The sequence below is a fragment of the Neovison vison genome, chromosome X, assembly GCF_020171115.1.
Source record: "Neovison vison isolate M4711 chromosome X, ASM_NN_V1, whole genome shotgun sequence".
NCBI classification, from domain to species: domain Eukaryota; kingdom Metazoa; phylum Chordata; class Mammalia; order Carnivora; family Mustelidae; genus Neogale; species Neogale vison.
Window position 1 is genome coordinate 47,324,077 of NC_058105.1, and position 26,712 is coordinate 47,350,788.

At 41.0% G+C, this 26,712-nt stretch overlaps 1 protein-coding gene across 3 annotated transcripts; it reads left to right on the plus strand.

Annotated features, from left to right (window-relative positions):
* NOX1 (NADPH oxidase 1) lies at positions 1–25,507 on the plus strand. 3 transcript variants are annotated; one of them, XM_044234842.1, is made up of 13 exons: positions 1–69; positions 5,223–5,318; positions 10,039–10,149; positions 10,390–10,474; positions 11,175–11,326; positions 11,431–11,612; positions 11,701–11,833; positions 18,466–18,558; positions 19,654–19,889; positions 20,107–20,269; positions 20,663–20,809; positions 21,006–21,130; positions 25,381–25,507. In XM_044234842.1, exons 1-13 carry the CDS (start codon positions 25–27, stop codon positions 25,505–25,507), a joined length of 1,695 nt encoding a protein of 564 aa, XP_044090777.1. In that variant the 5' UTR covers positions 1–24. The 3 variants fall into 3 exon arrangements, with proteins under 3 accessions (XP_044090777.1, XP_044090776.1, XP_044090775.1); XM_044234841.1 differs by lacking the exon at positions 20,663–20,809 and having other exon boundaries at positions 25–69; XM_044234840.1 differs by lacking the exon at positions 10,039–10,149 and having other exon boundaries at positions 25–69.
* The last annotated feature ends 1,205 nt before the right edge of the window (positions 25,508–26,712 follow it).

Below are 26,712 nucleotides of genomic sequence, written 5' to 3' on the forward strand. Positions count from 1 at the left end.
GAGACTCCAAACCAGCTCTTGACAATGGGCAACTGGGTGGTTAACCATTGGTTCTCAGTTTTGTTTCTGGTAAGTAATGTTTCCTATCTATGAATTATTCTTAAGAGAGTAATTTGAGTAATTTGTAAACAGTAATTTGTTGATATTTCTTTTTTAAAGACTTCATTTAGTTATTTGAGAGAGAGAGAGAGAGAGAGAGCGCACGAGTCGGGTGAAGGGCAGAGGGAGAAGCAGACTTCCTGGTGAGTGGGAAGCCAACACAGGGCTCAATCCTGGGTCTCCAGGATCCTGACCTGAGCTGAAGGCAGATGCTTAACCAACTGAGCCAGCCAAGCGCCCTTGTTTGTTAATATTTCTCAAGTTATTTGAAATGGAAATATTCTATGCCAATATGGGGCCCATTGAAGCCAGTTATCAATTAAAAGCCCAACTCTGAGATTACACATGTTTTATAAAATCTTGTGTATATCATGTAGTTCACCATTTTAGAAAAGGGAAAAAAAATCCAACTCCAGAAATTGGTTGGTAAAGAGACAAATGATATAAACCTCAAGTATTTGGAATCTCAGTGTTTTCATTTTCCATCTTTTTTCTCTTCCATGTCACTTCTAACTACTGCCATGTAGCCTTTGCTTCTCTTCATCCTTTCTGTACTACCAACAGCAAGATTTCATAAAATCATTGAATGTTTGAGATAGAAATATTCTTGGTCATAATGGCCCAGTGCTCTCCATTTTAGAAATGGAATGTAAGCTACATATGTAATTAAAAATTTTTCTAGTACTTAGGTTGAAAAAGGTAAGAAGAAGTAGGTGATATTAATGTCCAGTAGTTTATTTAGTCTAACCCAATATATCAAAAATGTTATCCATTTGGGGTGCCTGGGTGGCTCAGTTGGTTAAGCATCTGCCTTCAGCTCAGGTCAGGATCCCAGGGTCCTGGGATCGCGTCCAGTGTCGGGATCCCTGTTCAGAGGGGATCTTTCTTCTCCTTCTGCCTCCTGCTCCCTCTGCTTGTGCTCTTTCTCTCTTGACAAATGAATAGATTACAAATCTTTTAAAAATGTTATCCTTTCAACATGTAATCAATATTGAAAATACGAACAAGATGGGGGTGGGCAGTGCTCTTTTTCTAAAACTAATATGTCTTACATGTTCGGGTTATGAATTTTGCAGTAATTCACAGCATATTTGGGTGTGCTGTGGTTTACTTTTCTACCACATTTGTAATTTTATTTATTCCATCTCTTTTGTGTGAATTCATGTATTGTATCAAAATACAAGGGAGATGGGACTATTTGAAATGTCATATGGGAAATCTTTTAACAAATATATATAAATGAAATACAAAATATTTGTCCTCATCTTCTCCCCCAGAGCAATGGCAAGACATTTTGTTAGACATTTGTTTTTAATGTTTTCTATAATTAAAAAATGTATAGTTTCTCATAAATATTATTTTCTTAACCATGATACTATAACTTTCCTAGTTTTATCTTAAAATACCGAAATGTCCTGAACTTTTATAGATGTTTTTAATTTGTTTTAAGTAATTTTCATCTTTTTTTAAATGTTCAGTTAGCCAACATATAGTAAATTATGCTTGACACATAATTTCCAATAAACTTTCTACTCAAAAAAATATTTTAAAAAAAAGACAAAAGAAAATAATAATGAGATCATTTAATGTCTTTTATTTTTCCTAAGTTTTTGAAACCCGATATGTATTTTGCACTTACAGTGTATCTACATTAGGACTAGCCACATTTCCAGTGATCACATGTGGGTAGTGGCTATGGCATTGCCTAGTGCAGCTATAAAACAGCTCCTTTATTTTTCACAAGGAAAGTAAGACCCATATGTCACACTGTGAATGGATTGCAGAACGATCACTCAAACCCACCTTCCCAGTGTTCAGGCCAGAAATTCTTTACCCTGCATGCCACGTATGCACAACCTCCTTCTTACACACACACACACACACACACACCTATCCCCACTCTTTCTTCCATTTCTGAGCCACCCCTGAGCTTGGAATTCCCTTTGTCCTTTCTCACTTTCCTAGATCTTCGTGTCATCCCCTTCTGGGGTAATCTCTTTTCTTCCATCTTTTTCCTTTGGGTCCCCTATGATGGCCCAGGTGCTTGAGGGAAAAAAGGTGTGAAGAGCAATCATATTCCCCTGGAAGGTTGGTTGTTTTGCATTCAACAAAAGGCCCAGTGCTTATTTTGGCAGATTACCCTATGCTTTATATTTTCAACACTCGATCCTGTATATTTAATTCCGTTTGCACTAGTTGAAGAGACAGGGAACCTGGTAATGAGTTTCATTTCTGGTGTTAATTGAGGGATTTTGATCAAATTATTTATTCTTTCTAGACTTTGGGTCATCTGTGTGTGTGCGTGCGATAAATTAAATAACTAGATTAGATACAAATATAAGTTTGCTTCTAGTTCTAAAATCCTCTGCATTTTGTATCTCTCTCTTAGTTTTTGCTCGGAGAGTTCATCACCCATTATAGTGACTCACATTTAACTATGTAGCTTTGAATTTCCATCCCCTACTGATCTTGCTGGCAGGCTCAGACTTCCTGCTATCTCTGACATACACACTTATGCATTATTTTTTAGAGATTTTATTTATTTATTTGAGATAGAGAGAGAGCAAGAGTGAGAGCGAGAAAGCATGATCAGGGGAGGTGAAGGGGCAGAGAGGGAGAAGCAGAATTTCCACTGAGTAGAGAGCCCAACTTGGGGCTCAATCCCAGGAACCTGGAATCATGACCTGAGCCAAAGGCAGATGCTCAACCAGCTGAGCCACCCAGATGCCCCACACTATTTAAAAATTTTTATTTATTTAATTTGAGAGAAAGAGAGCATTCAGGGGGAGCAGGGCAGAGAGAGAGAGGGAGAGAAAGAGAGAGAGAGAGAGAGAGAGATTGATTGATTGATTGATTCTAGGAAGCTGGTCTCGTGTTCTATCTCAAGACTCTAAGATCATGACCTGAGCTAAAACCAAGAGTCAAGCACTTAACAGACTGCATCACCTAGGCACCCCTGGCACTATTTTTTTAAAATAAAAAAAATAAATTATTAAAAAAACATTCTTACCTCCACCCTTTTGGCCAAGTCTTCTACCTCGCTTTCCACCCATAATGGAGGAAATGATAGTGAAAGTGGGAAATAGAATGCCTTACTCCCAGATGTCACTGTATTCACCTTGCCTACAGTTGGTGATGGTCTGACACATAGGCAAAGAACTCTCAGATCCTGAAACTGTTCTGCTCTCTCTGTCTTTGGAACTCTTGAGGTGTCTGTGGCTGTCACTGCTCTTTTTCTATTAGGATCAAGAATCTCTGAAAGGCACTCAGTACTGGAAATGGAGTCTGAGCAAAGGATGAAGGAAGAAATGGATTAGTGAAGACTGGTAATAACCTAGATCTGGAGTTAGCATTTATTGAGCTCCTACTATGCACCGACTGTTGTATTAATCACTCTGCATAATTATTTCATGTAAGGCTCACAGCATTGCTCTGAGGGTAGATATCATTATTCTCTTCACTTTATGGAATACACTAAGATTTAGGGAAGTTAAATAACGTATCTGTCTAAGATTACAGAGCTAGAAAGTGGTGAAGCTAGAATTTGAGCCCAAGGAGTTTGACTCCACGATCACTTTATTTTTTTAAGATTTTATTTATTTATTTATTTGAGGGAGAGAGAGAGAAAAAGCAGAGGGTAAGGGCATGCATCATGAGCGGGGGTGGGGCGGGGTAGGGAAGTGGGAGAAGCAGTCTTTTTGCTGAGCAAGGAGCTCAATGTGGGACTGCATCCCAGGACTCCAGGATCTCGACCTGAGCCAAAGGCAGATGCCTAATGACTGAACCACCCGGCGCCCTCCAATATCACTTTAAATCACTATGCTTATGCTGCTGGAGGTGTGTGAGTGAGTGGTCCAGATCTAGGGAATCTGAACAAGTTATGCCCTAAGCTATAGGCTCTCTACTTGTCGGGCTGAGATGGTTCTGATCCATCCTAGGGCCAACAATATATATTAAGGGCCTCCCAGTGCCCTAGAGTTCTGCTTAGTTACAAAGTAGCACTTCAAAGCTTGGGCCAGAGCTGCCTTGGTTGGTCTCCAAGGCAATGGGGCAGTGGGTTCTAAATTCCCCTTTGCCAGTGCAGGGACAGAGCCTGGAATACACAAAAGCAGTCTTAGGAGCTCAGATGAATCCAGAGCAATGACAGGTTAATTTGAAGAGACTCACAATCTAAAAACAGGAAAATGTGTGTCAGGGAGTAATTAAAGAGGCAAGCCCATCAGGAATCGTTTAGTCCTTCCACATTGGTATTGTTATAGATGTTAAATTTATTCTTTGTTTCTTTAAAAATCCATTTATTCACTTATTGCCATCTTTTAGTTACAATGGTTGGAATGCTTCCAGTCCAGAAGTTGGCAAATGTTTTCTGCAAAGGGCCAGGTAGAATGTATTTTAGGCTTTGCTAGGGCCTATGGTCTCTTTCACAGCTACTCACTGCTTCCACTGAATGATGAAAGCAGCCATAAACAATATAAGAATAAGTAGGTGTTGCTAAGTTCCAGTACCACTTTATTTATGGACACTGAAATTAGAATTTCATGTAATTGTCACATCATGAAATGTTATTCTTCTTTTGATTTTTCCAACCATTTAAATGTGGGGAAACAGGGACACCTGGGTGGCTTAGTTGGTTAGACGTCTGCCTTCAGCTTGGGTCATGATCCTGGGGTCCTGAGATCAAGCCCCGCATTGGGCTCCCTGCTTGGTGGGGAGCCTGCTTCTCCCTCTCCCTCTTCCTGCTGCTCCCCCTGCTTGTGCACTCTCTCTCTCTCTCTAATAAATAAATAAAATATTTTAAATATTTATTTTAAAATAAATATGTGAATACAAACAAAAAAGTAAAAACCATTCTTAATTTGCAGGCTGTACAAGATAAACGATGAGCTAGATTTGGCCCATGGGCCTTGGTTTGCTGATCCTGGTCATTAGCATCTGACAAATGCATATCTTGAAGTGCTAACTCTCTCTGAAAGTAAGCTGGATACTAGAGGGATTGTATTCATTTACAATGAAAAGAGATAAACATAAAAGAGCCAAAATGGTGACGCTATTTCCTATCCCTTATCTATTCCTTCCCATATCCAAATTTTACTGGTTCTTTGCTTCTTTTTTTCTTCCTCCAGGCTACTTGGTTGGGGCTGAATATTTTCCTCTTTGTGCATGCCTTCCAGTCATATGAGAAAGCTGATAAGTACTACTATACAAGAGAAATCTTGGGGGTGAGTATCACACTTTTGATATGGAGAATCTCTAGGTTTTTTTGTTTGTTTGTTTGTTTTTATTTTTGTTTTGTTTTTTCTTTCTTTTCTTTTCTTTTTTTTTTTTTTTTTGTTATTTGTCACCTTGGCTCCTTTGAGACCCAAATGCCCCAATTTCCGCTAGGGTTAGGGTACCCAGAAAAAAAAATACAGGATGCCCAGAGAGAGAGCATGATCTGGGTGAAGAGCAGAGGAAGAGGGAGCCTGAGGGGGTGTGGGGAGGTTGAATCCCGGGGCTTCAGGATCATGACCTGACCTGAAGGCAGATGCTTAAACTACTGAGCCACCTAGGTGCCCCCTCTCCCAGTTAAATTTGAATTCCAGAAAAATAAATCATTTTTTGGTATAACTATATTTTGAGTATTGCTTGGGACATAGGTATGCTAAAAAAAATTACTCACTTTTTAAAATCTGAAGTTCAGATTTAGCTGGGCATCTGGTACTTTTGTTCACTAAATCTGACAGCTCTATGTAAGGCACACTCCCTAGACCCCATGATAAAAACACACAGTAAAGAAAACTATTAAGCAGTCATTTAAAAATGACTCAAGTACTACCATGGGGTATGAGGGGAAAGCTGAGTAGACCTCCTGCCCCTGCCCCTACTTCATTCAAAGCAGCCTTTACCTGCCTTTTTTTTTAAAAGATTTGTTTATTCATTTTTATGTGTGTGTGTGAGAGAGAGAGAGAGAGAGAGCACACACCACATGAGTGGGAGGAAAGGGATGGGAGAAGTAGACTCCCCACTGAGCAGGGAGCCCCGCTTGGGACTCGATCCCAGGACCCCGGGATCACAACCTGAGCCAAAGGCAGAGACTTCACCAACTGAACCACCCAGGCACCCCTCAGCCTTTATTTGTCTTATGGACTCCTGCTTATGATTTCCAGAAAGAGTTTGGTTTAAAACAAGTAAATAAGCAGCTTGAAAGCCACTGCTGTGGACTGATCTCACGGAAAAACACCTCTCCATCTAAAAAGAGGGATACATAGGGCATCTGTGGGGGGAGTAGCATGGCAGAACTCAAGACCTGAAGAAAGGCAGGGGTCAGGTGAGAATAACAGGATGGAGAAGGCTGTGGAAGTGGTAGGTGAGGACTAGAAGAGGGAGGGTGTGGAGTGGATAGGGCACGTCGATGTGGAGGTGACCAGAGAGAAGCATGGAGGTGAGACTGATTGTCTCATAGGCTTATCAGTCTTAGAAAAGCAAATGTGACTGCTAACTCGAGTGAGTTTTTCAGTAGCAGGTAAGGGATTTGGCTAAATCACTTTCATCTTGATTAGATCATCGGCTTTCCACAAAGACCTGTCCAAGATACATGTTTAAAGAGTTTGTCCTAAAAAATACTACTTTTCTCTCTATGATCAAAGGATCCATGTTGCGATCACAACCAATCTGAATGTTCTGTTCATGGCTTATTTCACCCTGCTGTTTTCTATTTTAAATGTTGTTCCTTGATCTTTCCTTGGAAACCATAACTCTAAAGGAAGTGTTAATTTATTTTAAAAATAGCTTTTTAGTAAGAGAGTGATGCAATAGATGTGACTAGTTATTAAGAGCTTAATTAGCTTATGACCAAAAAGTCTGCAGCAGAAAAATGAATCACGCTGATATCCTGTGGACATTTCATTCACTTCATTTATTAAAATCTTCTCTATTAAAAACATTTCATTATAAATAATGCTACTTTCTGTGACAGCAAATGATACAGAAATGTGTAAGTAAAAATGTGAAAATTGCCCTCCTATTCCATTCCCCAGAGATAACCACTGTTAATAGTTTCTGTGTGTGTCTATACAGATATACTGATGTAAGTTCACAGATGCATCAGACACACAAGTTTTATTTTTGAGGTGGGTACTATTCTTATTCACTTTTTAATTTCCTGCCTAGAGTAAAATTTGCCTTTTTTGGGGGTGTATGTACCATTCTATGAATTTAGAAAAACACATACACTATAGCAAAGAGGTCTTTTTGTTTGTTTTTTTGGTGTGTTTGAGGGTTTTTTGTTTTGTTTTCACCAAGAAAGGGATTGTATTGTTGATATTGGCTGGAAATTGCTTCTTATACTTAATGTAGTTCAGATAGCTTTCCATGTGGGTATGTATCTAGTGATATGCTGGAACTAGCTCATACCAGCTTGCAATAGCCTCTGCGTACATCTCTTCCCAGCCCTGTATTCATGGTGTTCAGTTACAGCAAATTGGTATCTTGAAATCTGCCATGACAGGGGTATTGACATCATGTAAATTGGCAAAGGCTGGAAATCATGATCTCCGCTCTTCCCTGGAAAACTCGTTCTTAAACATTTACCACTCCTACTCCCCTGCATATAGCTCTCATCCTTTGAAGGCCCTAACCATCCATGGCATTGATGTGCCATAATTTATTTAATCATTCTGTAGTTATTTCTTTTTTTTTAAAGATTTTATTTATTTGACAGAGAGAGATCACAAGTAGGCATAGAGGCAGGCAGAGAGAGAGAGAGGAGGAAGCAGGCTCCCCGCCGAGCAGAGTGCCCGATGCGGGACTCGATCCCAGGACCCTGAGATCATGACCTGAGCCGAAGGCAGCGGCTCAACCCACTGAGCCACCCAGGTGGCCCTGTAGTTATTTCTTGAATTTGTACTTTCTCTAGGAAAATCCAGAGAGTTATTTGATTCATTATGAAGCAGAGCAAATAGGTAACAGGAGAAGCAGTTTAAATTCATAGTCAGTAAGACATTAATGACAGCAGCAGCTGAACTGGAACATCAGGTGGTGTTGATATTGAGAATTGCACATAAATTGGGATATTTCGGTGCACTGCAATGGGGAAAGAAGATTTCCTCTAAAAAGAATTCATCCCATACAGATAGCCCCTCCAGAATATGGAACTGTGAAAGTGTAGTCCTGTATTTTCCACTCACTTGCTGATTTTAGCTTTAAGAAACCTCTGTGTCTCAAATAAGCAAGCTGCGCAAACCAATGTGGAAAGGCAGGATCTTTAAGATGAGCAGAGAAAATTTACTCAGAAACGGAACAGAATGTCTCGCTGAAAAACAGTCGGAGTGTGACTCAGCAGAGGGAGAAAACACAGGTCATATGGAAGAGCCAGAAATGGAAAATAGTAGGGCAGCTCCTGTTCACTGCGCTGCCGAATGTGGTAAGCCATTATGGATGTCAGGCAGATCTTGGCTTGGCTTGATGTCACCTTGCCCTGGGTTTAGGTGTCTCATGGAAAACGAGCTTTTGTACTAAAAATATTAGAAAAACTTAGGGGGGGGAAAAGAGAGGAAAAAAAGAAGAAATCATTCACTCTGACCCATATTCTTCCTTTTGGTGAGTCGCTGATTGGCACACGTGTAAGGCTGGCCATTATGACATTGGCACAGTCTATAGCTTGCAGCCCCAGGTACAGGGAGCTGACTCAGAGACCAGTTGCACAGAGTCAAGGAGGGAAGTTGGACTTGACCACCATGGAGTTGAGCATGTTCTGTCTGGCTGATACCTAATCAAGCCTGTTTGGGGCCTAAGTACTTGGCTTGAAGCTTCTTTGTCTCTTTTTCTGGCAACTTGTACTGCTGCTGCAGACTGATCTTGATGTATGCTGTGTGGCCACCCAAGGAAATCAGTTTGAAATTCTGTTTTCAGAAGCTATCCTTTCTCAAATCTTGGCCTGAGTTTAAAATGTTTGCTCTGAGGGGTTCATTAGTTCTGCCTAAGCTGTATTCAATCATTAAAGGTGACTTAAATATAAATGGTTAAATTTTTTGTTGTTTACATGATGAGTACATGCTTATAATGGCAACATTAGAAAGTACAAAAAAGAGAAAAACTAGTCACCGTCTGTAATTATACTTCTAAATATATAAGCTTTATTTAAAATGCAAATAAAAATATATACAATCTTCAAGATTGTTTTGCAAATGACAGTAAAATAATAATCGAGTGTATTTTTTCAAAGATTTTATTTATTTGACAGAGAGAGAGCACAAGTAGGCAGAGCAACAGGCAGACGGTGAGGGAGAAGCAGGTTCTCCGCTGGGCAGGGAGCCTGATGCGGGGCTCAATCTCAGGACCCTGGGATCATGATCCAAGCTGAAGGCAGCCGCTTAACTGACTGAGCTACCCGGGCACCCTAGTGTGTGTTTTTTTTCAATATTTTATTTATTTATTTGAGAGAGAGATGATGAGAGAGAGTCTGAGCAGGGGTGAGGGGCAGAGGCAGAGGGAGAAGCAGACTCCCTGATGAGCAGGAAGCCCGATGACACAGGGGCTCCATCCCAGGACCCTGAGATCATGACCCAAACCAAAGGCAGAAGGCAGACGCTTAACCAACTGAGCCACCCAGGCACACCAATAATTGAGTGTATTAAGCAAAGATACTCATTACAAAGTATTACATCAATAGGATGTATATGTTAATGTGAAATTATTGAATCTTATTCTCTTTTGTATTGTTAGATGTATAGTCAAATATCTCCAAGCAACTTGTCATGAGAATTTCTCAATTTACTGTCAAGTTCAGCAAATGTTCTGACATTTTGCAAACAGAGAGCCTAGACCTAGTGTGCTGGCTACTGAGAAAGGGGTGAAGAAGATGTTGCCCTTTCCCAGGTCTCAGACAGGTGGACTGGGCTGTTCTCACTTTCTAGATGACGGGATGAAGCAGCTGATGATCTCTTCTCTCCTCTGCTCTAGTCGGCATTGGCCTGGGCCCGAGCCTCTGCTCGCTGCCTGAATTTTAACAGCATGTTGATCCTGCTTCCTGTGTGTCGAAATCTGCTGTCTTTCCTGAGGGGCACCTGCTCAGTGAGTCCCAACCATTCTGAGGTCAACTTTCACATTAAAGACAAGAGACCCTGAACTCCTCAGTGGGGCAACCCAATACCTTCAATCTCCTAGGAAGGGAAACCAGGGGTCTCCTTTGGTAGCCAAGTGGGTAGGCAAGGGTGGGTGGGTATTGGTATGCTTTAAGACATGTTGGTTATGGGTTACTGAATTTTATAAACTGCTTGGAGATACCTGACCTTGATCACTTTCCATTTGTAGTTTTGCAGTCATACCCTGAGAAAGCAATTGGGTCACAGCCTCACCTTCCACAAGCTGGTAGCATATATGATCTGCCTACTCACAGGTAACTGATGCAAACCACAAATCTGCAAGCTCGTGAGCATTCAGAGTATAGTTTCATTCATCTCCACATTTAGACATTCGGAAAGTATTTCTCAAACTCCTGGCACTATACCAGGCACTGCTGTAGGCAGTCCTTCCTTCCTTCCTTTCTTCCTTCCTTCCTTCCTTCCTTCTTTCCTTCCTTCCTTACTCCACCCCTCCCTTCCTCTTTCTTTCTTTTCTTTCTTTCTTTCTTTCTTTCTTTCTTTCCTTCTCTCTCTCTCTCTTCCTTCCTTCCTTCCTTCCTTTCTCTCTTTCTTTCGAGATTTTATTTATTTATTTGACAGAGAAAGCAAGAGCACAAGCAGAGGGAGTAGTGGAGGGAGAAGCAGGCTCCCCACTGAGCAGTTTGATCAAGGAGACTGATGCAGAGCTGGATCCTAGGACCCTGGGATAATGACCTGAGCTGAAGGCAGACACTTAACAGAGTCACCCAGGTGCCCCTGTATGCCTATTTTCATGGAACTTATATTTGATTCTTTGGGGAACAGAATGAGAACACAAAAGATCTTTGTTCTCGCTGCAGTCAAGATTTATCTGGCACTTCCCGTGGACTCAGCATTCTGCTAGACACTATCTATAGGATTCTCCTTTGCTAGTGGGGCATGCCTGCAGTGATGTTTCTGAGACAAATTTCAATTCACTGTCATCTTTCCATTTAGCCATTCACATCATTGCACACCTGTTCAACTTTGAACACTACAGCAGAAGCCGACAGGCCAGAGATGGGTCCCTTGCCTTTGTTCTCTCCACCCTATCTCATAAAGAGAAAGGGGAAGATTCTTGGCTAAATCCTCTCCAGTCTCCAAACATGGTGAGTTGACTCGATGGCAAAGCATCTGCGATCTGGTCACGCGTATGGAAGGGCATGGCATGATTGGCACCTGTTGTGTCAGGCTGAAATTTCTCCTTTTGTAGACAGTGGAGTATGTGACATTAACCAGCATTGCTGGTCTCACTGGCCTGATCATCACAGTAGCTCTGGTTCTCATGGTGACATCAGCTATGGAGTTTATCCGGAGGAGTTATTTTGAGGTCTTCTGGTACACACACCATATTTTTATCATCTATATAATTGGTTTAGGGATTCACGGCATTGGGTAAGTTCCTCAAACCCTCATTCTCCTGCCCCAGCCCCTGGCCTTGCATAATTCTTTGCCCCAAACTGTCCTCCTTTTTCTGTCTCAGTGGACTTGTCCGGGGTCAAACAGAAGAGAGCCTGAATGAGAGTCATCCTCACAGGTGTGCAGAATCTTTCAAGCACTGGAATGATCAGGAGTCCCACTGTAAGCATCCCCAATTTGAAGGGCTCCCTGCTGAGGTAAGAGCCCCATAGGCAAGGGTAGACTCTTGCTGGAAGCTGTTTTTGTTGTGGTTATTATTACTCTTACTATTGTTACTGTTATTAGTTCAGCACTGTGCTGAGTCCTATGGAGGATATATTCACAAGGTTCCTACCATCAAGGACTCCAGTATCACTGGCAACAGCCTGGGGAATTACCATCAACAGGGGATCCTGAAGAGGAAGGACTAATGGTTATTGCATGTTGTGACACCCTCTCCAAAATGATACCTCACATTAATTTTTAAAAGATTTTATTTATTTGTTTGTCAGAGAGAGTGAGCACAGGCAGACAGAGTGGCAGGCAGAGGCAGAGGGAGAAGCAGGCTCCCTGCTGAGCAAGGAGCCCAATGTGGGACTCATTCCCAGGATGCTGGGATCATGACTTGAGCTGAAGGCAGCTGCTGAACCAACTGAGCCACCCAGGCATTCTGATACCTCACATTATTAAAAGTGTTTACCACGGGGCAGGTTTGCTGTGTAATATGGATTATCTCATTTATGCAAAACAATAATCGATGAGGTAGGTATTTTTTTTGGTCTCCATTGTGAGACAATAGGACAAGGATTCAAGAAGATTCAACTGTCAAGTTCTCACAGTAAGTAACTAGTGGAATTGGAATTCAAGCCCAGGCTTTACAGATTCCAAAGATTGTGCTCTTGACCACTGAAATCCAATCAGTTTTCTTGGGTGAAGTGATACATGCATACGGTGAAATGATCACTCTAATGAGATTAATTAACACATCCATCACCTCACATAGGTTCTATTTTGTGCGTGTGTGGTGAGAACGCTTAAAATCTACTCTTTCAACAAATTTCAAGTATGCTATAGAGTTTTATCAACTGTAGTCACCATGCTTTACATTAGATTCCCAGAGCTTATTCATCTTATGACTGAAGTCACATACCTTTTGACCAGCATTTTCCATCACTCTCCCACCTCCTGTCTCAGGCCCTGGTTACTTACCTTCCTAGTCTCTGTTTCTAGGAGTTCAACTTTTTTTAAAAAGCACTCTCAAAGTCAGCTTTCTTTGGTGTTATAAGAACATGCTTGGAAATTATTAAATAGTGGACAATCAAGAAATTGGTTTCCAGGGAACTCAAGGTATGCCTTGGGAAAATTATTGTGGATATCATGGTTTACCTTTGCATGGTCATAAAATATGTTAGATGGAGGAATAAATGGAAGGAAAAGGTTGATTTGTGGTGTCTCAAAGTGCTCTGAGGGTGATTAAAGTCTTTAAATCAGTTGCAGAATTAAGAGCAATATCTTGGTCTTCATCAAAAATGAGAATAATATATTTTAAAAATCCCCTAAAGTTGGCATTTCAAATCAGTTGGGAAAAATATATATCACTCAACAATTTTTTTAGGACAATAGGTTATCCATCCAGGAAGAAAAGCTGAATCTTGATTTTATACTTTATACTAAAATATGAATCAGGAATGCATGGATCAAGGATTTAAATGTTAAAGAAAGGAAAGAAATTGTAAAAGAATCCTAAGACCACCTGGGAATTTTTTTTTCCTAATACTGGAGGATTGCAAAAAGTGTTCCCTTAATAAGCTTTTTTTTTAAAGATTTTTATTTTATTTATTTGACAGAGAGAAATCACAAGTAGACAGAGAGGCAGGCAGAGAGAGAGAGAGGGAAGCAGGCTCCCCGCTGAGCAGAGAGCCCGATGCGGGACTCGATCCCAGGACCCTGAGATCATGACCTGAGCCGAAGGCAGCGGCTTAACCCACTGAGCCACCCAGGCGCCCCCCCTTAATAAGCTTTAAAAAGACCTTGAAGGGGTGCCTGAGTGGCTCAGTGGGTTAAGCCTCTGCCTTCAGCTCGGGTCATGATCTCAAGGTCCTGGGATTGATCTCCGCATCAGGCTCTCTGCTCAGCAGGGAGCCTGCTTTCCCCTCTCTCTCTGCCTGCCTCTCTGCCTACTTGTGATCTCTTGTCTGTCAAATAATTAAAATCATTAAAAAAAAAAAGAAAGATCTTGACGTCAGAAAATAAAATAGAATAAATTTAAATAAATATATATTAAAATGTATTATATGTAAATTTTAAGTTTTAATTTAAATTCCAGTTAGTTAACATACAGTGTAATATTAGTTTCAGGTGTACAATTTAGTGATTCAGCACTTCCATACAACACCCAGTGCTCATCACAAGTGCACTCCTTAATCCCCATCACCTATTTCACGTGTCCCCCCACACACTTCCCCTCTGGTAACCATCAGTCTGTTGCTATGTTTAAGAGTCTGTTTCTTGGTTTGCCTCTCTCTCTTCCTTTCCCTATACTCATTTGCTTTGTTTCTTATATTCTACGTATGAGTGAAATAATATGGCATTTGTCTTTCTCTGACTGACTTACTTCTCTTAGCATAATGCTCTCTAGGTCCATCTACATCATTGCAAATGGCAAGATTTCATTCTTTTTTTATATTTCATTCTTTTTATGGTTGAGTAATATTCCATTACACACACACACACACACACACACACACACACACACTTACCACCTGTTCTTTATCCATTCATCAGTCGATGAACATTTGGGCTCTTCCCATAACTTGACTATTGTGGATGATGCTGTTATAAACATCCCAGTGCACATATCCCTTTGAATTATTATTTCTATATCCTTTGGGTAAATACTTAATAGTGTAACTACTGGGTCATAGGGTAGTTTTATTTTTAACTTTTTGAGGAACCTCTGTACTGTTTTCCAGAGTGACCTCACCAGTTTGCATTCCCACCAACAGTGCAAGAAGTTTCTCTGTTCTTTGCATCTTTGCCAACATCTATTGTTTCCTGTGTTGTTCATTTCAGCCATTCTAACTTGTCTAAGGTGATATCTTATTATAGTTTTGATTTACATTTCCCTGTTGATGAGTGATGTTGAGCAACTTTTCATGTGTCTGTTGGCACTCTATATGTCTTCTTTGGAAAAATGTCAACTCGTGTCTTCTGCTCATTTTTTTAACTGCATTATTTAAAAAAATGGTTTATGGGTGTTGAGTTTGATGAGTTCTTAATATGCTTTGGATACTAATCCTTCATCAGGTATGTCATTGGAAAATATCTTCTCCCATTCTGGAAGTTGCCTTTTAGTTTTGATGATTGCTTCCTTTGCTGTGCAGAAACTTTTTATTTTGATGTGGTCCCAATAGTTTATTTTTGCTTTTATTTCCCTTACCTCAGAAGACATAACTAGAGAAATGTTGCTATAGCTGATGTCAGAGAAATTACTGCCTGTGCTCTATTTTAGGATTTGTGTGGTTTCATTTCGGTCTTTAATCCATTTTTGAGTTTATTTCTGTGGATGATATAAGAAAGTGTTCCAGTTTCATTCTTTGGCATGTTGTTGACCAATTTTCCCAACAACATTTGTTGAAGAGACTTTTTCCCATTAGATATTCTTTCCTCCTTTGTTGAAGATTAATTGATGATACAGTTGTGGGCTCATTTCTGGGTTTTCTATTATGTTCCGTTGTCCTGTGTGTCTTTTTTTGTGCCAGTACCGTACTGTTTTGATTACTACAGCTTTGTAATATAACTTGAAGTCTGGGATTGTGATGCCTCCAGTTTTGTTTTTCTTTATCAAAATTGTTTTGGCTATTTGGGGTCTTCTGTAGTTCCACATAAATTTTAGGATTGTTTGTTCTAGTTCTGTGAAAAATGCTGTTGATATTTTGATAAGGATCACATTAAATCTGCAGATTTCTATGGGTAGTACACACTTTAATTTTAAATATTTTATTTATTTATTTGACAGAGACACTGTGAGAGAGGGAACACAAGCAGGGGCAGAGGCAGAGGGAGAAGCAGCCTACCCATTGAGCAGGGAGCCTGATGCAGGCTTGATCCCAGGACCCTGGGACCACGACCCTAGCTGAAGGCAGATGCTTAATGACTGAGCCATCCAGGTGCCCCAGGACACACTTTTTAACAGTATTTATCTTCCAATCCATGACCATGGAATATCTTTCCATTTCTTTGTATCATCTTTAATTTCTTTCATCAGTGCTTTGTGGTTTTCAGAGTATAGGTCTTTCACCTCTTTGGTTAAATTTATTCTTAGGTATTTTATTATTTTTGGTGTAATAGTAAATGGTGTTGCTTTCTTAATTTCTCTTTCTGCTGTTTCACTGAAATATTTGTTTTTAAAAAGCTCTATGGTATACCATTTTGTCATTTTTTATGTGATTTTTTAAAAACAGATTTTATTTATTTATTTGGCAGAGAGAGAGATCACAAGTAGCCAGAGAGGCAGGCAGAGAGAGAGGGGGAAGCAGGATTCCCGCTAAGCAGAGAGCCTGATGTGGGCCTCAATCCCAGGACCCTGGAACCATGACCTGGGCCGTAGGCAGAGGCTCAACCCACTAAGTCACCCAGGCACCCTTATGTGACCATTTTTAATGACCTTGAGGGCATTATGCAAAGTGAAATAAGTCAGATGGAAAAATGACAAATACTGTATGATCTCACTGTATGTGGAATCTTACTTTAATGAACCTACACAGGTACAGGGAACGGATTGGTGGTTTCCAGACATAGGGGGTGGGGGAGTGAGAAAAATGAGTGAAGGTGGCCAAAGATACAGAATTCCAGTTATAAAATAAATAAGTAATGGGTATGTCATGTACAGCATGGCGACTCTAGTTAATAATACTGTATTGCATATTTGAAATTCGCTGAGAGAGTAGATATTAAAAGTTCTCAGCACAAGAAAAAAATTTTTGCAATGATGTATAGTGATGGATATTAACTATACTTATTGTGATCATTTTGTAATATATACAAATATTGAATCATTATGGTGTACACCTGAAACTAATGTAATGGTATATGTTGGTTATATCTCAATACAAAAAAATGAAATAAAAAGAAAAATGGAAAAAGACAGTTGGGTATTAGCAAAAAAAAAAATCTGTGTGGTATACCATTTTTGTCATTTTTTTTCTTAGTAAATAATAGAGCCATTCCTATACTCGTATACTTTGTGCACACCTTAATTATATCTTTATGCTCCATTTCCTAGAAGTGATATTTCTGGGTCAAATAGAAGGAATGCTTTTAAGACTGTTGGGATGTATCACCAAATTGTTCTCTGGGAAGATGTTACTAATTTGTCCCTCCACTGATTGCACATGTGAATGTGTCCATGTCCCTGCATCCCAGTTAATGGTGGGCATTATTGTTTGAGTTGTTTTCCAACCTGAGAGACTAAAGTGCTATTTTGGTTTAAAATTCACTTCTATGAATATTTCTGAGGACAAAATTTTTTTTTGCCATGTTGTTATTAGCCACTTCTTAAGTGTATTTTTTGTGTGTTTTCTCTGAAGACATGGAGAATGGTTTTTTTTTCCAAATAAGGAGTAGCATCAAAATTATCTAATACCCACTCTCAAGTTCACCTGCTACATCCCTGCCTCTTTCCTCCCTGGAGATACCCAAGGAAGTTGTTTGCCTGAAACAGCATAAGAAACCTCATTCCAGGCACGCCTGGGTGGCTCAGTGGGTTAAGCCCCTGCCTTTGGCTCAGGTCACAATCTCAGGGCCCTGGGATCAAGCCCTGCATTAGGCTCTGTGCTCAGCAGGGAGCCTGCTTCCCCCCCTCTCTCTGCCTGTCTGCCTACTTGTGCTGTCTCTCTTTCAAATAAATAAATAAAATCTTAAAAAAAAAAAGAAACCTCATTCCACACAGTTCTGATGTTTTACGCTGAAGCAGTTGTGTGAGAAAGAACATGACTTAGCATTGCTAGGAAATACATTTTTAGTAGATCCTGTGCATAGGAAGCAACCTGCTACCTTTGAGAGAATCTCAGGGGGGTAGAAAGGTTGCTTTTAAAAAAGATGTAGAGAAGATAAAAAGTATGTTACTATGTTAGGTGTTTTGAGCACCTGAGAAAAGAGATGACAGGTAAATACCAAGTTTTATGTAGTGGTACAAATGGTGTCAGCCACATGCTTTCCCTTGTTAGTTTGTTTTGTTTTTAATCATCTGCTTCTCTGTTGGTTTTTCAGGTTGGACAAATTGTACTGGAAGACTGTCTTGGAGTCTTAAAATTAACATTTATATGTAATTTAAGAATATATATAGGAGCGCCTGAGTGGCTCAGTGGGTTAAAGCCTCTGCCTTCAGCTCAGGTCATGATCCCAGGGTCCTGGGATGGAGCCCTGCATCGGGCTCTCTGCTCAGCAGGGAGCCTGCTTCCTCCTCTCTCTCTGCCTGCCTCTCTGCCTACTTGTGATCTCTGAATGTCAAATAAATAAAATCTTAAAAAATATATATATATATAATATATATTATATGTATAATTACCACATATTTTATTTCTGTGCTTTTCTTTTGCTTCCTAGTGAGACTTGTAAAACTTCAGGAAATGATCCTGCATTATGAGTCACATATTAGCAAGCAAAACTGTTATAATTTTTTCATTTCCATTTCCATCTGTAAGATTTGATGAAATTAATGGCTTGATAATGATACACATCAGAGAACTTGATAAATATTATTGAATGAAGTAATGAACTGCTACCCATATAAATCCTCAACAGGAGATTAATATGTAACCCATTCTTTATTCTCTCTCTCTTTCTGCAGTCTTGGAAGTGGATCCTTGCACCAGGAGTTCTTTATATCTTTGAAAGGATTCTTCGATTTTACCGCTCACAGCAGAAGGTTGTGATTACCAAGGTAAAGAATATGTGGGCGCCTGGGTGGTCAGTGGATTAAGCCTCTGCCTTCGTCTCAGGTCATGGTCCCAGGGTCCTGGGATAGAGCCCCGAATCAGGCTCTCTGCTTGGCGGGGAGCCTGCTTTCGCCCCCCCACCGCCACCCCCGCCTGCCTCTCTGCCTACTTGTGATCTCTCTCTGTCAAATAAATAAAAATCTTAAAAAAAATTATGTCTTTTCCGGGGCACCTGGCTGACTCAGTGGGAGGAGAGTGTGACTCTTGCTGTCAGGGTCATGAGTTCAAATCCCACATGGGGTGTAGAGAGTATTTAAAAAAAACTTTAAAAAAAGAATATGTATTTGGGGCACATGAATGGCACAGTCGGTTAAGCGTCCCACTCCTAGTTTCAGCACAGGTCTTGATCTGAGTCAGAGTTGTGGGGTGGAGCCCTATGCCAGGCTCCAAACTCAGTGCAGAGTCTGCTTGGGAGTCTCTCTCCCTCTCCTTTTACCGCTCCTCCCCTAAAATAAATGAATACATCTTAAAAAAAAGTTTTTTAATAAAGAATATGCACTTTCCCCTAGCTGTGATAAGAGTTCTTTTCTTCCTGATTATAGGAATAGATTGCCATGTTTTTCACCCTGGAGGGAATAAGAAGGAACTGGGGCAACACACTCTAGTTCCTCCAGTGCTGGACAGAACTATGGGGAAAAGGGTTTGGCCAAGATCATCAGCATGGGTCTTCGTCAGAGGCCACAAACAGGTAGCCTGGACGAGCTCACAGACATCTTCCAGTTGGCCTGCACACTGACTGTTTGGAAAGTTGAATTGGTTGCTGACATTTAAACATCCAGAGGGAGGCTTTCACAATAAAAGAAAAATGGCCCTTCTGTCTTCTACTGAAGAATCAGACAACCCAATAATGCTGAGTTCCATGTGGAACAGTGGGTTCTGCAGTGCCCCCACTGTCTGGACAGTCACCGCTGCCCTCTTTCGAAAGGACTGATCGCAGTTCATCACCATCGCCAGCCCTCTTGCTTTACTGACTTATTTCATCTGCCTGCTCCTGTCACCATTTGATTTTGCCTCCTTTGGCCTCTATGCTTCATTCATAGGTTGTCATGCACCCATCCAAAGTCCTGGAATTGCAGATGAACAAGCATGGCTTCAGTATGGAAGTGGGACAGTATATTTTTGTTAATTGTCCCTCCATCTCTTACTTGGAGTGGCATCCCTTTACTCTGACCTCTGCTCCAGAGGAAGACTTCTTCTCCATTCATATCAGAGCAGCAGGCGACTGGACAGAAAATCTCATCAGGGCTTTTGAGCAGCAGCCATCACCAATTCCCAGGTAGGTCCTGGAGAGCAGCAGAGACCCACAGCAGATGCAGACAGGCAGAAAAGAGAAAGCAATTCCTTGTTGTACTTTAAGTCTGGTGCAATTGAAATATGATTAAAATAAATAGGCACTGCATGAACTGTGGGAGCAGCTATGTCCTGGGAGGGATGTTTGAGGTGGGGAGTGGAGGCAAGACTTCACTTGCCCATTGTCTTCTCTCTGCCACCAGGATTGAAGTGGATGGTCCCTTTGGCACTGTCAGTGAAGATGTCTTCCAGTATGAAGTGGCTGTGTTGGTCGGCGCAGGAATTGGGGTCACCCCCTTTGCTTCCATCTTAAAATCTATCTGGTACAAATTTCGGCATGCAGATCACAACCTTAAAACACAAATGGTAACTCCCTCATACTTCTTTTCATCTGGTCTAGGCCTGGCTGGTCCATTGCTTTCATGGCTTAACTTCTTTACAACTGGTCCCTGGAGCTATGAGAATGAGTGATCTCTTCTCTCTGCCAAGGCATCCATTTCCATAGATTTATCATAGGACCAGGGTCTTCATTTTCAATTTGGAGTTTAAAATCACCTAGAACCAAAGATGACACTGGAAGTCTTTTTCCTTAAGGGATGTCATAAGAACTCTGGACCTTTATGCTGCTTTTGTACAACTGATTTTTCAGATCACCCACAGATGTGACCAACAAATAGAGAGTATATATTATAGTCATGTCACCAAATGGACATCTTAAAGACACTTGAATAAGGTTATGTTCTCTCTTGCTGATTCCAGATCTATTTCTACTGGATCTGCAGGGAGACAGGTGCCTTTGCCTGGTTCAATAACCTGTTGGCGTCTCTGGAGCGTGAGATGGAGGAATTAGGCAAAGTGAATTTTCTAAACTACCGTCTCTTCCTTACCGGATGGGACAGCAACATTGTGAGTTCAGAGAACACACTAATTCTCATGTTAGATGCAAGATCAATGTCAGACAAGGTCGTGCATGCTCATTGGAAATAATTATTTCTTATGATTTCTTACCTCCCCTCACCCCCAACCCCAAGTTTAAAAGTGGCTGAAGGAAGAGACATCTGTCAGGACCTGCTTTTTCTAACTTTTATTTCTTTGCCTTCAGGCCGGTCATGCCGCATTAAACTTTGACAAGGCCACTGACATCCTGACAGGTCTGAAACAGAAAACCTCTTTTGGGAGACCCATGTGGGACAATGAGTTTTCTACAATAGCTAATGCCCACCCCAGGTAAGTATATTCTTTTCTAGTTAGCTGAGTCTGCAGAGTTAAGGTTTAGGAAAAATAGAGCATGTTGAACACTCTTTGGGAAAAGGTCTCTGGGGCAGAAATTGTTTGCATCACTCTCAGATTCTCGCTTCAAGCTGAACAAAATTTCATCTGGGGTTTTAGCCAAATAAGGGTATGACCTTGTAATGGATGAGATGTTTTCTGCCCCTACAAGTCCTCCATTCAAACAGTGAGGCAAGGGGATTCAGTTCCGATCAGTATTACCAAATAAAATGGAAAACTGGAAAAATTCAAATGCATTGTTTTGGGCCTTAATAATCCCTGGTTCAAGTAAGAAAGGTTTGGAGTGTATTATCTAATTAAATGATGACCTGACCTCTGTATTTCTGGAAGAGTCTTGAGATATGTTAGAGCATATAGGAAAATCTTGTGCCATGAAATCAGTCATTTCAAGGGGAAGGAGATTGAGCTGATCATTAGATAAGTTCCTGGAACAATCTGGCAGCCGAAGATCAATTCAATTCCACAGACATTATTGGTTACCTTCTATAAGCTCAACACTCACTATTCTAGATGTTGAAAGAGAAATAGAATATAGTTCTCACCTTTAAGAAGCACACATTTTAATAAGAGGTGCATACAATCCACTCAAAACAGAATGATGCACTCCATGAAACAAGTACATGGACATGGAGGGAAGGAATGTCTATGCCCACATGGGGTGACCAGGACAGACTTCACGAGGCAATGGTCAGAACACTTAGTCACTCGGATTCAGATGATCTTTGGTCCTAACACTAGTTCTGACACTTTCCATTTCTGGGAACTCGAGCTAGAAAGTCCTCTGATCTTCTGATTTCTTATCTATGAAACGGGGGTTATGTTGGTAAACGCCCTCTCGACTCACTTGCAGACTTGTAAACATTAAACAACACAGACATGAAAAATGCTATGTAAACAGTAAAGCAGCATTTAAATGTAAGTGATTATGATAATTATTGAGCTGACCATAGTTGAAGCTGTGAGAATGGATGAGATTGCCAGGAGAGTGGGTGGCTGAGGACAGAGTAAGGAATGCTTACATCATGTGGGAAGGGTGAAAGATGAGCCAGGGAAAAAGTAGGAGAATGTGGAGAAATGGTGTCTCAGAAGCCAAGGAAGGAAATATTAGAGAAGTGTGGTCAACAGTGTTGGAGGTGTGGTAGGGTTCAGGAAATGCTTATTTAACTTAATGATGATCTAAGCATACTTACAGACAGAACAGGAACAACTAGAGAAGAATAAAGTAAATATGCCAAAATGGAGAGAGGGCTAGGGTGGCCATAATAAAAGGTGAGGAATAAGGGGCCCATCCTTGGTGGCTCTGTCAGTTCAGCATCCGACTTCGGCTCAGGTCATGGTCTCAGGGTCCTGGGATTGAGCCCTGCATTGGGCTCCCTGTTCAGCGGGGAGTCTGCTTCTCCCTCTGCCCCTCACCCCGCTTGTGCTCTCTCACTCGCTCTCTCTCTCTCTCAAACAAACATAAAAAAAAAAAAGATGGGCAATAAGAGTAGGTGAAGAGGTAGAGAAATTATAGGAGAGTTCCTTCCACATTGCTTGTGGGAATGTGAAATGGTGAGGCACTTTGGGAAAACTCTGGCATTTCCACAAAATGATAAACATAGTAGCAACACGACCCAGCAATTTTGCTCCTAAGTATATACCCAGGAGAATTGAAAACAGCCTTTGCTAGCCACACAACAACTTATATATGAATGCATGTAGAATAGCCAAAAAGTGAAAATAAGTCAAGTTATCCATCAACAGAAGAAGGGATAAACAACATATGGTATATCCACACGGTGGGATCTTATTAAGCTGTAAAAAAGGGAACAAAGTACTGACACATGCTATAACATGGACAAACCTTGAAAATAGCATGTTAAGCGTAAGAACCAGACCCCAAAGGCCACATAGTGTATGGTTCCACTTATTTTATTTCATTTTTTAAAGATTTCATTAATTTATTTTATTTTTTTAAAGATTTTATTTATTTATTTGTCAGAGAGAGAGAGAGCAAACAAGAGCGAGCACAGGCAGACAGAGTGGAAGGCAGAGTCAGAGGGAGAAGCAGGCTCCCTGCGGAGCAAGGAGCCCGATGTGGGACTCGATCCCAGGACGCAGGGATCATGACCTGAGCCGAAGGCAGCTGCTTAACCAACTGAGCTACCCAGGCGTCCCTAATTAATTTATTTGACAGAGAGAGAGCACAAGAGTGCACACAGGGGGAGCAGCAGAGGAAGAGGGAAAAGCAGACTCCCCACTGAGCAGGGACACCCCCCAACCATGCAGCACTTGATCCCAGGATCCTGGGATCATGACTCAAGCCCAAGGCAGATGCTTAACTGATAGAGCCACCCAGGTGCCCCGCCAGCACTTTAAATATGTCATTTCACTTCTTGCCTGCAATGTTTCCGATGAGAAATTAGCTAAAAATCTTATTGAAGATTCTTTGTATGAGTTGTATCACTTCTTTCTTGTGGCTTTTAAGAGTCTCTCTTTGTCTTTGATTTTTAACAGTGTGACACATGGGATTCATTATACCTCAGGGTAGATCTCTTTGAGTATCATATTTGGAGCTCATTGGGATTCTTGAATATGTAGATTCATGTATTTTCATCAAATCTGGGAAATTTTCAGCCATTATTTCCTAAAATATTCTTTCTGCACCTTTCTCTTCTTCTCTTTCTGGGACTTTCATATGTGTATGTTGTCCACTTGATGTTGCCCCACAGATCTCTTAGGCTCTGTTCATCATTCTTCATTCTTTTTTCTTTCTACTCCTCAGCCTTCTCTTCCTGCTAGCACTGAATCTAGAGATCAGCCAGGGGAGGGAGACTAGTGTCTTCTCAGGTCTTTCCTGAGCACACATCTTGCCCTGGATATGTATGTAGCTTTCCATTTTCAAAAAATATTTATTTATTTATCTGACAGAGAGAAGCACAGCAAGAGAGGGAACACAAGCAGGGGGAGTGGGAGAGGGAGAAGCAGCCTTCCCGCCTAGCAAGGAGCCTGCTGCCGGAGCACGGTACCAGGACCCTGGAATCATGACCCGAGCCGAAGGCAGATGTTTAACCAACTGAGCCACCAGGCACCTTTGTATGATTACATTTATGTGAAATGTTCAGAACAGGCAAATATAGAGATATAAAGTAGATTTGATTGTCTGGGGCTGGGTGAAGGTGGTTGGGAGGAAATGGGGGCTGACTGACTCCTAATGTGTATGGGGTTTCTTTTGGGGATGATGAAAATGTTCTTGGATTAGATAGTGGTGATGGGTACACAACTTTGTGGCTATATGAAAAAGCACTAACTGTAAAGGTGCCCAGGTCACTCTGTAGGGTTAGGGTCTGACTTGATTTTGGCTCAGGTCATGATCTCAGGGTCCTGAAATCAAGCCCCGTGCTGGGCTCCATGCTAAATGTGGAGCCTACTTAGGATTCTCTCTCTCCTTCTCCCCTCCCTGTTCTCTCTCTCTAAAAAGGCACTAACTGTACACTTTAAAAAGTTGAATGTTATGACATGTGAATTATATCTGAATTAAGTGAAAAAGAAGGGAGAGGAAGGCATGAGAGAGGGAAGGTGAGGGTGAGACCCAGAGCACAGTTAGGAAGATTATCCTTGGCAGGAAGCCTCATCACCTCTGCAGCGTGAGAAGTTGTGGTGTGGGGACAGATGCACAGTGGATGGCTCTACTGGCAGCAAACACATATCCACTTGCTGTGTGCCAGGCATTTTTAAAATTGCTTTACATAGATTTTTCATTTAAACCTCAAAACAACCCTGTGAGGTGGGGACTATTTTGATCCCCATCTTATAGGGGGGATACCTGCAACAGAGAGGTTAAAGAGACTTGCCTCAAGTCACCCAGCGGGGCTAAGTGTCAGATCTGCAATTCCAACCCAGATAGCCGGCTCCAAGGGCTCCAGGGTCTAGCACTTTGCCTCTACCCTGCACTCTCTCCTGAGTTTCTGTTCTCTCGACAGTCTAGGCAAGGCTGCATGCTGAGAATGTGACAAGGGCTGAGAGCACATTTGGGGCTTGCAGGCAGAAAAGGTGAGAAAACTACCATGAATAATGTGAGGGAGTCAACAGCTGAATAGGCAGGATGTTGGCAGTAGTAGAGGCTTGGCAGAGGCAGTTTCTCCATCTGCACTGACATTAGCCCCTTCTGCTGGATTCAAGTCCTTTTGATTGTTTGATTCCTGCAGGTCTGTGGTGGGAGTCTTCCTGTGTGGTCCTCAGACTCTGGCAAAGAGTCTGAGCAAACGCTGTCACCAATACTCCAGCCTGGATCCCAGGAAGGTTCAATTCTACTTCAACAAAGAAAACTTCTGAACTATAGGAACAACGGTGCTAATCTGCATTTAGTCTCTCCCCTGAATCTCCAACAAGTTACTTGGTCTGATCAGGTTTGGGCACAGCCATTTAAAGGATGGTAACATGCCTCTCAGGCTCTGACTCCCTGGCATCTCTTTTTTGATTGGATTCGACTTGGATGTCACTGATTTTCATGAGGTCATGCTAATGGCAAAGGCCATGGATCCTTTCTTGGGGATAGAACTATATAAATCTTTCTGGAACGCCATGAGTGGAACAAGGCCTGAGAGCAGTGGTGGTTGACAGCTACACAACTTGATCCCAGGTGATACCGTTGATTCCAGGTGTTGCCTTTGGTCATATTTTCCCCTCCCTCTCATCTCCAAAGAAGATTTGTAATTAGGGTGATTTTTTTTTAAAATAAAAAATTTATTGAATAATTAATGACAAAACATAATAATAAGCATAAATAATAAAACAACATAAAATCACCAAGAACCCCATCCCTATATAACACTATGTATATTCTTACTATTATTTTAAACATGGTCTTATCCAGTGTGAATAGCAATTTCTGCTTTACTTATTTTTACTTGTCAAGAAATGAAGCATTTTTTTCTTTGCTTAATGAGTGAAACTTTTATTACTTAATCTAGGCTCTCCATTTGGGAAAGAAAATCCTGGAACTCTGCTAATTTTAGGTAAAATTATATTATAATTCAAAGTCAGATAATTGTCATTAGCTTACATTGTTCTGTTGGAAATAATTGCAAAAACTTGAACTCCATCTTAAGATGACTTAGTCAACAGGGGCTCTTTATCATCGTTTTTACTAAGGGGGTTTATGAATGTTTCATTTCTCAAAAAGATAAATTTAAAACTTTGATGCCATTTTTTGGGCTCTTCCCTATTTATTAAGGAATCATTCACTTAATGACATAAGCAAGATGTCTTTTTCTCCTATCAAAACTCTTTTTTTCCTCCATCCACCTGGCTCTGGGATGTTAGTAGTCACAGTGATCAGTAGAAGTAAAGACTGGGGGGCCCTGAAGAGAGAGGAAAAAACCGATACTTCACTGTGCCCAAAGACAGGTCAACTAATTAGATTTGTAAGAATGTTTTTACTAAATAAGCATTATAGCACCTATTTCTCTACTATTAAGTGACCAAAAATGAATAGACAGTTGTTTCTAATGACCCAAAAACCTATATGACTTGAAGGA